The sequence below is a fragment of the Alosa pseudoharengus genome, unplaced genomic scaffold, assembly GCF_046254945.1.
Source record: "Alosa pseudoharengus isolate Yale_2024_CS ecotype anadromous, Long Island Sound unplaced genomic scaffold, YU_APseudo_1.1 YU_APseudo_1.1_scf_1, whole genome shotgun sequence".
NCBI lineage: Eukaryota > Metazoa > Chordata > Actinopteri > Clupeiformes > Clupeidae > Alosa > Alosa pseudoharengus.
The window spans coordinates 12,931,447-12,944,198 of NW_027468564.1; the positions used below are offsets into that span (position 1 = coordinate 12,931,447).

Sequence of the window (12,752 nt, forward strand, 5' to 3'; positions counted from 1 at the left end):
AGGCAGATAGCAAACATGACCACGAATGCTCCAGCAGGACGAAGATCTATCTGGGTTATACAGTCGTTTATTTTCCATTTCCTAAACAGCTGTTCATTTACTATGAAATTACGGTCTGTCAATATTACACAATTAAAAACAGCTGTTCATTTAATGTAAAATGCAACACAGGTTTGACCTCTTGAATGAAACTCCAGCCTAACAAACATGCTTCTCTCCTGTGTGAGGTTGGTTTGACCTCTTGAATTAAACTCCAGCCTAACAAACATGCTTCTCTCCTGTGTGAGGTTGGTTTGACCTCTTGAATTAAACTCCAGCCTAACAAACATGCTTCTCTCTTGTGTGAGGTGGTGTTGCTTGAGTTTGACCTCTCGAGTGAAACACGGAGTACAGTATGGCGGCCCTTGTGACTTAGCTGGTGTCATTTGAGCGTACATGATTGAGTGACACTAGCTACACTGAGTGCACTTGTATGGTATCTCATGTGTGAGTGCGCAGATGTACTTTGAGATTACTGTTTTGGTAGAAACCCTTCCCACATTGATTACATTGGTACGGCCTCTCTCCTGTGTGAATTCGCTGATGTACTTTGAGAGATCCCTTTTGAGTGAAGCTCTTCCCACATTGAGTACATTGGTACGGCCTCTCTCCTGTGTGAATGCGCTGATGTACTTTGAGATCTGTCTTTTGAATGAAACTCTTCCCACACTGAGTGCATTGGTACGGCCTCTCTCCTGTGTGAATGAGTTGATGTCGTTTGAAAGTGGCCCTATCATTGAAAGTCTTGCCACACTGAGTGCATTGGTATGGCCTCTCTCCTGTGTGAGTGCGCTGGTGCAGTTTAAGGTTTCCCTTTTGAGTGAAGCTCTTGCCACATTGGGTACAGTGATACGGCTTCTCTCCTGTGTGAGTGCGCTTGTGATCATCGAGATGCTTACGTAGAGTGAACCTCTTTCCACACTGAGTGCATTGGTATGGTCTCACTCCTGTGTGAATACGGAGGTGAGCTTTGAGATTATGACTGAAAGTGAAACTCTTGCCACACTGAGAACAGCAGTATGGCCTCTTCCTTGTGTGCTTGTTTGAAGGGGAGGGAGATGATCCTTTTCCTGTTTAAAATAAAAAGGAAGACGCAGTCACCTAAACAAATACTGGATTAGGTCATCTTAAAGTTCTGCTGCTGAAAAAAATTCTGCATTCTGTTGTGGGATTTACTCTTAGACTTACAGGGATGCTACAAAGGGCACGTAGCTGAAGCATGATCCATTTGCGTAGCGCAAAAATAGTTTCAGAGGTCTACTACGAATGCTCTCACCGCCAATCAAGTCTAGTGTAGCCAGTTTCACTGATTACAGTGGAAGCTAATTGTTGCAGCTGACGCAATGGAACGCTCTAACTGCCAATCAGGACTAGTGTAGCCAGTTCCATTGATTACAGTGGAAGCTAATAGAGTACCGAAGCCATGACGTAGTGTTGCCAAGGCGGTAATTTCACTGGATCTAAACAAATCAATCTAACCATTGAAATCACCATTAGCGGTGGCTTTCTTAATCTATTTCAATAATTTTACAACGTTTCTAAGATGCTACTGCCTAGCAGGTAAAGCCCGTTTAAATGGCTATAGCCTACATTTAAAACAATTTATTAGCTAGAAATGGTGCCACATGTCTACATTCAATGCTATCTAAGCCACTTCGAAAGTTTGTTTAGATCCAGTGATTCTGCCGTCATGGAAACGCTACGTCAGACTTCGGTACTCTATTGTTGCAGCTGACGCTATGGAACACTTCAGTTACGTGCCTGTTGCATCCTCCATTCCATTTCAGCGTTCCATTTACATTTGGCAGATGCATTTATCCAAAGCGACTTACAGACATGGAATTAACATTTAAGCATTTTAACTTAAGGCCCAAGCTGTTATTTACATTCATTTTTTTTATTTCCCTCACTGCTTATTTTTTTTATTTCCCTCACTGCTTCCCGAGCACCGCTGTAGCAGGAAGCTCACTGTGTTGGGATTAGTGTGTGCTTCACCTCATTGTGTGTTCACTATGTGCTGAGTGTGTTTCACTAATTCACGGAATGGGATAAATGCAGAGACCAAATTTCCCTCACGGGATCAAAAGAGTTTATATACTTATACTTATAAGCTACAAAGATATCACTACATCAGTAGAATAACATTTAACACTCTGCTCTTAGAAAACCACACGGGTGACTAGGTCAAGGGACGAATCACATGGGACAAATGTATAAGTACAGTACAGATTTTTATGTAGAAAATAGATTTTTATGACTTGATGTATCTGTACTGTAATGTACTATAAATACTTTTGCCATGACTATTTTAAACACTTTAAGTCGACGTGGACATTAAACTTTAAAAAATGTCGACAATTAAGTTGAACTATCATGTCAGCTTTAATCTTGACATTTTGTCTTTATTCTCAACATTCAAAACTAGTTAGTATTGTTACTAAACCCGATTCTGAGAATGTGGCAGTTATATTTTAACCAAGGAGCCAAATGAAATACGCCAGTGAGGTAGCTCGCCCCTACAGGACCTTCAGTATTCTCAGCTATATTCCAGACAGGATTTGTTTTTTGTTCTATATATTCAATGCCCTCAAACCCTTTTCTTAGGCTTTTGAGCATTTATTTTAACAAATGCTATGGAAAACATAATGAATTTCATATCATCCACATATCCTTATGCACAGTGCACAACAACGCTACTAAGTTAGCTAAAAGCGGTGAGATTCAAGCAAGCCTCACAGGCTGGCCTTGAAGTGACAAGCACTCAATTCGACTTGCACAGCACCAATACAGTGTAATGACATGAAAGATAAGTCTATATAATTTATTTATTATATTTAGTAATAGTTTAGCTCACAGGTGAGATGTGGCATATGATTAAGCTTTAATTTTCAATTAATTGTAAATAATAATTTTCTGTGTTTTCATTTTTATTTCATTTCAATTTCTAATAATAATGTAAGTAATAATTACTAATAATGTGAATGAAAAAGGTGAAAGAAAAATATGAATTATCCTGTCTATAATGTGACCAGTTCAAGTAGCCTTCTGCAATAATCATGCTTTGTAAATTACATCTTTATTTCACATTTCCCAATGTGTGTGTGTGTGTGTGTATGTGTCTGTGTGTGCTCTTTCCTCAGCACTACCTACCTGAATGACTGTATTCTCCATACTCATCATCATCATCTTCATCATCTTCTTCTTCACCATCTTCATCACCTTCTTCATCATCTTCATATTCAGAGACTGGCGCCTCCAGCAGCCTCTGACCGTCAGACGAGACCATCGGCGTCTGAGACGAGACCTTTATTAGTTTGTCTGACCATATTCAGTCTCTTATGAGTTTGTCTGATGGTGTGGGGTTGATACCCATTAGCATGACATGGTTTTATGAAATGAGTTTACAGGTGTAACAGCATTGCCTTGTCAAATCAAATGGGTTAGCCGTTATATTAGCATTAGCATGTCAAATCAAATGGGTTAGCCGTTATATTAGCATTAGCATGTCAGATCAAATGGGTTAGCAGTATTAGCATTATCCTGTCAGATCTAATGGGCTAGCAATAATATTAGCATTAGCATGTTACATCAAACGGGTTAGCAGTTATAATAGCATTAGCATGTCAGATCAAATGGGTTAGCAGTATTAGCATTATCCTGTCAGATCTAATGGGCTAGCAGTAATATTAGCATTAGCATGTTAGATCAAATGGGCTAGCAGTAATATTAGCATTAGCATGTTAGATCAAATGGGCTAGCAGTAATATTAGTATTAGCATGTTAGATCAAATGGGTTAGCAGTTATAATAGCATTAGCATGTCAGATCAAATGAGTTGCTATTATGATATTATGCAAAATCCAATACAGTACCTGGATCTGTTCAAATTTAATGTCTGCAGCTGAAGGGACGGTATACTCTGTTCTAAGGTCAGCTCTCTCTAAAGCAGAAATAGAGGAGTTTTATATTCACACCAATTCATTTAGCAGAAACCCTCAGAATCAATACATTTGTCAAACACAAAATCATCAAGAACATTGTTTTAACAAGAGACTTTCAGTTTAAATGTCAGGCAAAGTCAAAAGTCACTAACTGGTTCAGAAATAATTGTTTTAAAGCAGCACTAAAGAAGATCTGTTCTCAGGGTCCCCCTAGAGTTGAGAAGCGCAATGATAAACTTACTAAATATGTGCATAGCAAATCTTTTCCATTTAGATTTGAAAGAGATATCTCAATTCCTGTAGCATAAGCAGATCTTTTCCATTTAGATTGCAGCAGTCTGTAGAAAGAGATCTCTCCATTCCTGTAGCATAGCAGCTCTATTTCATATAGACCCTTTCAAGAGAGTTCCATTATCAGCATAATAGTTGTTCTCACAAGGCTTCCGTTTTAACATTCCATATGTTATCTTAATGCAGAGGAAGTAGATTGGGAACCAAATACAATGTTCAAGCATTGTTTTTGTTTTGATTGTTGAAAGGGTCTATAGATTTCAGAAGGGGGGCAATGTTCTTACCCGAACACAGAAAGCTGAAAGTGATCGCTAGGTCTGTAATTGCTAGATCATGTTTTTAGACATGTTATGTTAGGGTTCCTTTAAGGAAGAACATTAAATATTGGTTCCACTCAGAACAAAAACCAACTGAAAGTGTGTGTGTGTGTGTTCCTCCCAACAACCTCTTACCATACTGGCTGCACTCCTCATATCCATGAACAGCATTTTCTTCTTTAATCCCAGAGACTGAAATCTCCAGCAGCCTCTGGTCGCTAGGAGAGAGCGGTGGAATCTGATCGTCAGGCGACTCCAGCTGTTCTGTCCAGACCATTGGCTCCTCAGCTGCTATCAGCTGATCTGATTGGACAAGAGGGCTGGGACTCTTGATTTGCTGCTAAACACATGAGAGACGTTGTGTTTGAGATGAATGTGTTTGAACATGTAAATGTTTGTATGTATGTGTGTGTGTGTGTAACTGTACATGAGTGTGCGTGTTTGCATGTTTGTGTGTGTAACTTTGAATGCAGTATGTGTGTGTGTGCGTGTGTGTGGGACATATCCCAACGCTGCGTTGTCATGGACTACAGGTACAAACTACAGCCTGTGCGTTTTAAAATAGTCTTCAAATCGTAGCCTACACAACACAGTGAGTAGGCTAATAATTGGATTTAGGTCATTGCTACTCTTATGCTAAAATGTATTGTCATAGTCAGTTACCTTGCTAACCCAAAAATAATGCACATTTTAGTAATATGACAACATTTACTTTTCTCTTATTTACCACAAAGCCTGATAGAATGCAGCCTAAACCATGCAGACAGTAAATCAATTTTAATTTGTAGCTTATTCATGGAATGTCTCTCGGCCAATCAGAAACAAATACATAGTTCCATAGAACCCCATTGTAGCTTATTCCAAGTAGGCAGTCGCTGGAGATGGCAACCATAGAACGTCATGTTTTCAAAAATGTTGGCGGCCAAATTCAATGCTAATTGGCTGAAGCTAATCCTCCAAATCCTGACCCCCTGCTTGAAAGAGTGTGTAGATGAAGTGTTCTGGCCTTGCCAGTTTTCTTTCTATCAGAGACTTTTATTTTGACACTGTGATCAAAACCAAGTTGTCTGTGACCACCGAATACAGGCATTACCGTATCCAAGACACAGGAGGATTCCCTCTGGTCAGGCTGGGTGCCGCAAAGTCGGCCTTCTCCCAAGATTACAAAGAGATCTCCCTCAGTTGCAACTTTGTTGGGTCCTGCACCGTTGGTCCTCCTTGCTATATATATATATCAGAGATAGGTAATACCATCCTCGTCGCCATTTTTGTGGTCAAAATTATTCCAAGACAACTGGTGTGAGACTGAAGCTTTATTCACGATATCGATACTCACACAAACACACACACACATATCTCATGTATTTACTGGTGTATCTCATATCTCATAGCCTGGCGGGCCATCCTATATCATTGAAATGTATAGTCTGGAATCGAATCATTCACCTGATTAATCCAAGGGGCGGGCAGAGAATTGTCTTTCAAACTGCCTAGGCATGCAATAGGCCAGCGCTACGACCATATCCATATCCGGTCGGCAAAAAACGGCAAATACATCCTTCTTCGAAAGGAATGACTTAAGTGCATTGTGTTGCTCTATTTACAAAGAAAAGCACAAGTCCAACTCCTCCAAAGTTGACGCCAACGCCGATTCAAACAACCGCTCTTCGTTCGCCATAGCCACCTTCCTTGTTGTTCACCGTCGCAGGATGTCATTATCCTGTTAAGCCCGCCTTAAGACTCTCTAACGAAATAGAGCGCTGTGATTGGAGAACATCCACGGTGTTAAGCCAATAGAAATTCCTAAGGTTCGATACTAGACGTACAGTACAGGCTGAGCAAATGAATTTGCCGCTGCTAGGGTGCGTCTAGATTTCTAGGCTACATATCTCATGTATCTCATGTATTTACTGGTGTATCTCATGTCTCATGTATCTCATGTATTTACTGGTGTATCTCATGTCTCATGTATTTACTGGTGTATCTCATGTCTCATGTATCTCATGTATTTACTGGTGTATCTCATATATCTCATGTATTTACTGGTGTATCTCATGTCTCATGTATCTCATGTATTTACTGGTGTACCTCATATCTCATGTATCTCATGTATTTACTGGTGTATGTGTCTGTATTTCAGTTTCACACTATTCATCACATAAACGGTCAACTTCACCTTTGGTGTCCGGGCTTACTGTGTGGAGGTGTTTAGCTTGGTGTCCGGGCTTACTGTGTGGAGGTGTTTAGCTTGGTGTCGGGACTTACTATGTGGAGGTGTTTAGCTTGGTGTCCGGGACTTACTGTGTGGAGGTGTTTAGCTTGGTGTCCGGGACTTACTGTGTGGAGGTGTTTAGCTTGGTGTCCGGGACTTACTGTGTGGAGGTGTTTAGCTTGCTGGCTAGTTAATAAGAACCTTCTGTGAGGCCAGTACAGGAATGCATGAATTTACAAGGAGAATATGCGGTATAAAAATACATAAAACTCACGTGCGGATTAATTCATGTAATGCGGAATTACTGTTAAATACAAGAGTTCTTTAGCGACACCTAACGCTAATCTGTAGCCTCGCCTTAGGTCTGAAGCTCTGATTGACGCCTGTTATTTTTTTGTCAGGTTGTCGGTCGAGTCAGTCTCAGTCAGCCAGAGATAGCAGCACTAAGCGAGTGGTGGCGACCCACAAGAGGACCCACTGGTCTCTTTAAGATCGCAAGTTTGAGAACTTTAGTTACAGTAGAGATAAGAAGAAACTGTGTGTCGGCGTTGTTCAGCAGTTGTTGGGTAACATTATGTGAGTGGAAATATATCGAACATGCTACACATATTCCACGCCATCACCCAGATGATGTAGGCTACCAATCACTGAAACAAGAGAAAAAAAACTTCCCCTGCGCTTCACCAGCCTTTACACATACAAATAGGGCCAAAACCTATGGCTTAAAATGATTTCGTAATGACAGAAAGCCATGTAAATCGTGTGGTAATTACCTTTATGTTAGGGTAACTTGTAACTTCTCACATGAGGAGCTGGCAGTGTTAAGTGCATAGACAGTAAAAGAAAGTGTCAACGCTAACCACGCTAATAAACAAATCATGCTACGGTGAGTTAACGTCAAAGGGTAAAGTCACATGACTTCTAGTTTATGAAATGAAAGGAGCAATTTCGTTTTTTTTAAAGAAGGCAAAATAGTGTGATATTTTTCCAGTTAGTACTGTACACACATTGAAAAATATTGAAGCAAATTGTAGACCCTTCCACAACTAAACACGGATGTTGAAGGTCTTGCTTAAGTGGATTTAAAATCATTATTCTATGTAATTTGCACTTTCAGAAATAAGAGATGCTGTGGGCCTATTTTCAGTTTTATAGCTGATTGTCTTATTTTGTTTACAAGTTACAGATGGAGTCTGGGTAGGCCTACTTATTGTAGCCTACTGTTTACATCTTACACACTTCAGGCTGTTGCAGGTAGCTCAGGGGAGAGACTGTGACACTAGGTGGTAGGCTACAGCCTGAGACATGCACAATAAAAAAATAGCTTTCTGCATTTTTGCTTTGCTTTTCCCCTCCATTGTACCGAACTCGTACCTAACCGTGATGTCCGAACCGAGGTATGAACCGAACCGTGACTTCTGTGTACCGTTACACCCCTAGTGTGTAGTGTGTGTGTGTAGTGTAGTGTGTGTGTGTGTGTGTGTGTGTGTGTGTGTAGTGTGTGTAGTATGTGTGTGTGTGTGCATCTCACCTTGATCTGGCTCTCTCCACCCTGTGGCCACTTATTCACTTCCTGAATCGTCCTGTTGGAGGGGGGGGATTCGTTTAATAAAATAGAGATAGAGAGATATAGAGTGCTCTACAATGAAAACAGAGTGTGTGCGTCACACGTGTGTGTGTGTGTGTGTGCGCGTCACACGTGTGTGAGTGTGTGTGTGCGTCACGTGTGTGTGTGTGTGTGTGTATACCTATTACTTTGCTGGCTTTGCAGATGTTGATGCAGGTCCCTTAGCTCATTCTTCAGGAAAGCCACAGTCTGTATTGAAACACACACACACACACACACACACACACACACACACACACACACACACACACACACACACACACACACACACACAAACAAACAAACACACAGTTTGGCGAATAAATAAAAAAAACAAATAATAAACAGCAAATCAGTGGACCTCTCCCAGCTCTACTCAGTAACTCCACAAACCCAGCTCTACTCAGTAACTCTACAAACCCAGTTCTACTGAGTAACTCCAACCAACCCCAGTTCTACTGAGTAACTCCACAAACCCAGTTCTACTGAGTAACTCCAACCAACCCCAGTTCTACTGAGTAACTCCACAAACCCAGTTCTACTGAGTAACTCCAACCAACCCCAGTTCTACTGAGTAACTCCACAAACCCAGTTCTACTGAGTAACTCCAACCAACCCCAGTTCTACTGAGTAACTCTACTTCAACCAAACCCAGTTCTACTGAGTAACTCCAACCAAACCCAGTTCTACTCAGTAACTCTACTTCAACCAAACCCAGTTCTACTGAGTAACTCCAACCAAACCCAGTTCTACTCAGTAACTCTACTTCAACCAAACCCAGTTCTACTGAGTAACTCTACTTCAATGAAACCCAGTTCTATAAGTCTACGCTGCAACCTAATGTGTAACTCTTATGATAGCAGGTGAATGATTGCATGACGTCTCTATAACTGTGCTACACACACACACACACACACACACACACACACACACACACACACACACACCTGGTTGGCCTGTGTCAGTGAGTTGTGTGTCTCCTTCAGGTGTTTCTGCAGTTCATCGATCTTCAGCTTCAACTGCATATTTGACCCCACCTGCTCTGTTAGGCTCCGCCCAGTCTCCGCCTCCTTCTCTTCCAGACGACGAATCAACATGCAGAGCTCTTGGTTCTTAACCACTTCATGCTGATAAAGGCAGAAACTCATCAAACAGGGAAAACACACACACACAGTCCAAAGACTGAAACACACATTCTTCATGAATAGCATTTCATGCATAGAGGAGCTCTCATGATTGCAAACCATAGTGATTCTGTAAGACTTGTTCAGACAGGTGCAGCCTAGGTGTCAACGTTCACGTGTGTGTGTGTGTGTGTGTGTGTGTGTGTGTGTGTGTGTGAGGCTGAACTATCCTGTGAGTATGGAAACAGAAATACTGCAGAGATGGCAACATACAGAGGATCACAACACAAGGTTCACATGCTATGTGTGTGTGTGTGTGTGTGTGTGCGCGTGCATGCGTCTTACCTGTAATGCTAGTGTGATGCATTGGGTGGCCTTCTCCAAGTCGATGCAGGCTTGCTTGTGACTCATGTCCATATGCTGACCAATCTCATTCATCTACAAACACACACACACAAAGGGCAGGTCTATACAACACTGCTCCAAACCTAAGACTTGGTCACTACAACGCAAAGGGAAATTATATACAAGCTATTTTTCTGGATGCTGATTTTTGATTCGTTTTACTCTTTGTGTACGGATCCTTCCATCTGAAATAGTGTATTATCAAAGTGAAATGGTTGATGTGATGTCTCAGTAACAGTGAAAATCAAGCAGTGTTAGTTACAAATGTATAGGGGTTCACGGTTCCCAGGCTGGTGGGGGGAACCAAGTTAACTGATTGAGATTTGACAAGCGGTGTTGACCAAGCTGGACTGGAAATCAACGTGCCCCGAAAATCGAAGTCTAAACGATGACTACAGAATATTTTGTCGGCTAGCGTGACACCGGTGACGAAAACCTGAAGGGTCACAACTCTTGCTCGCAGTAGCTTCTACTGACTTGTGACTTTGCACGTGCTGGGGAATTAGAGCGTCTACTGCCTCAGACAAATATTGGCTGTTCACTGATGTCGGCTGGGTGTCATTTCATTCAACGCATAAATAGTGTATTTCCTTCAAACAATAAATCCAAACAGGAGCGCTACTCCCACCTTCGTGCCAACTCGTCGTAGCCTCCCGGAATCGGTGTGATTGGACGGGGACAGATGCTGCCAGCGCGAGGTCGAACTCTGCTGCATGTCGGAAAAATGTCTCTTAAATATTTACTTAAAAAATATCTCCCGATGACAGAATTGAAAAATATGGCTTTAGACATAGATGAACACACCTTTTCCTTACGAAATATCTAAGCATGAGCCGTTCACATCAACCAGGCTGCTCTTTTAAAACTGGCTGTGGGGTTTGTTTTGCTTTTCTTCTTCTACAGCTTTACAAGGTTTAGTGGAGCATAGAAGTTTACCGCCCTCTACCGTGCAGGATGAGAAGTTGTATACAGTATATTTTTGTGAGTACAGCTGGGTCCTTGGTCCTCAAAATGCGTGTGCCAATGACGCACAGTTGCAAAGCTATTTATTAACCAAACTAGCTATTTCAAAACTACAGTCACACATTATTTTTTCGGAGGGATTGATTCTAAGAGACTGGATACGTTTTATGTCCCTCTGTAGGCTATATCTGTATGTTTCACTGTTCTGCATGGCTGTGTCTATGTGTTCTTAGAGATAAGCGGGAATATTATGATTTTGCAGTGTTTCACTGTTCTGCATGGCTGTGTCTATGTGTTTAGAGATATGCGGGAATATTACGATTTTGCAGTATGCTGCGTCAGTAGCTATCTGCTCCGGATTTCCAGGTGGCCACTAATCAGAGCCTGATTCAGTGTTAGTCCACGTGAGATGTGATAATCAACGCCATCTCCCATCAGCCTGGAAGGATGCTGTGATGTTTGAACAGTGGGACTGATTGGATCGTTAATCAGCCGGGACTAATTTGGACTGATTTAATTGACTGCGACAAATGCGGGTGAGGTTCGCCAACAAGTACCCAAAGCTGCCATTATTGCCAATATAAGGATATTCGGGTGTTAATTGAGCTAACTACCTACAGTATGACAAGTTGCATTGCAAGCAGTGGCGTCAGCAGAACATTTTGACAGGGGAGGCCATTGCAAATCTTGGGGTGGCACGCCATAGTGGGCGACGGATGCGGCTGATAGACTAGGTGCACGAATGGCTCTTCCTGTACCCTCAGTATTTACGGTGGAGCGTTAAAGCTGCAGTTGGCAAGATTTTTTTTGATCATATTCACTGAAACCGACACTATGCTCCGACAGAACAACATAAATCAGCCGGTTTTAGAAAAAAAAAACACACTTCTACCTCCACCTAGAGCCTGTCAATTTTTTTTGCAAAATTCCACAGCTCCCAGTTCTTCTGGTCCAATCAGAGCAGGGCTGTGTGAGATCTGACTGTGAATCAGTCTGGTGCAGTCTGGTGCGCACTGAGGAGCACAACATCGATGAGGGGATGCTCGGTGGTAATAGGCCTATTGCACAAAAGCAGAATTAAGACATCCGGGATAAGTTACTGAGCTGTGCTCAATGAATCCAAAACACGAGCGTACAGGCTTAATTGGTTGCACAACGAGCAAGCCAGGATGAGCAGACACGGATCCATCAAGCCAGGTGAAACCTATCCTGGATAAGTATGCGCTCACGGCTCCCTCAAATAGACCCCGCCACCGATCACAGATTTACTGATTCACCATGGCAACAAGAGCGGCTTCATTGCTTCTTCTACGGTGTGAAGTAGGTAGCGATAGCCTTTTCACAACAGCAACAAATTTGTTTAGGAGAATATTGCAACTACCACGCGCGAAATGGTTAGGCACTCCCGTGACGTCACATTGTCGCATGACAGGTCGGGAATGGCGAGTATGTAAAAGTTATTTAATGATCACAAACGTTTAAATAATGACAGTGGGTCTAGGTATATGTGATAACAATGTGTAGTGGGCAGTGGAAAAATTATTGGTTTCCGTTTGTGGTGACTGCTGACTGAGATAAGGGATGAGATTAAATAGATCCTGGAACTTAGCCTGGTCTGGAGCAGGCTAGCTCCACAGAATAAATCGCCATGGTAACTTATACCATAACATATCCTGCTGCCCCCTATCCCGCGTTTGTGCAACTGGATCACGGATAAATTGAGCCAGGATAACCAAGATATCCCGGCTTAATCCCTTATCCTAGTTTTGTGCAACGGGCCCCAGGTGTAACAGATGCCAACTAGCTTAGCTGTGCTTGTGAAACATTGTTAAGCCTCACTCCCCGACGCCTCAAG

The 12,752-nt window shown here is 42.0% G+C and overlaps 1 protein-coding gene across 2 annotated transcripts; it reads right to left on the reverse strand.

Annotated features, from left to right (window-relative positions):
- Window positions 1-215: 215 nt before the first annotated feature.
- On the reverse strand, window positions 216-10,819 carry LOC143136739 (uncharacterized). Of its 2 annotated transcripts, none has more exons than XM_076297445.1 (9): window positions 10,563-10,819; window positions 9,875-9,967; window positions 9,353-9,532; window positions 8,548-8,615; window positions 8,331-8,382; window positions 4,723-4,924; window positions 3,911-3,978; window positions 3,190-3,331; window positions 216-1,109 (listed from the first exon to the last, which is right to left on the reverse strand). In XM_076297445.1, exons 1-9 carry the CDS (start codon window positions 10,647-10,649, stop codon window positions 481-483), a joined length of 1,521 nt encoding a protein of 506 aa, XP_076153560.1. In that variant the 5' UTR covers window positions 10,650-10,819; the 3' UTR covers window positions 216-480. The 2 variants fall into 2 exon arrangements, with proteins under 2 accessions (XP_076153560.1, XP_076153553.1); XM_076297438.1 differs by having other exon boundaries at window positions 4,723-4,927.
- Window positions 10,820-12,752: the final 1,933 nt, after the last annotated feature.

Bases quoted from the DNA above. Each gene is read 5' to 3' on its own strand.
- LOC143136739 (XM_076297438.1), bottom strand. From the start codon at position 10,649: ATGCAGCAGAGTTCGACCTCGCGCTGGCAGCATCTGTCCCCGTCCAAT. The intron at 8,616-9,352 runs GTGTGTGTGTGT...GTTTCAATACAG, and splicing joins CACTGACACAGGCCAACCAG to ACTGTGGCTTTCCTGAAGAA. The intron at 4,928-8,330 runs GTGAGATGCACA...TCATGTGTTTAG, and splicing joins GTGGAGAGAGCCAGATCAAG to CAGCAAATCAAGAGTCCCAG.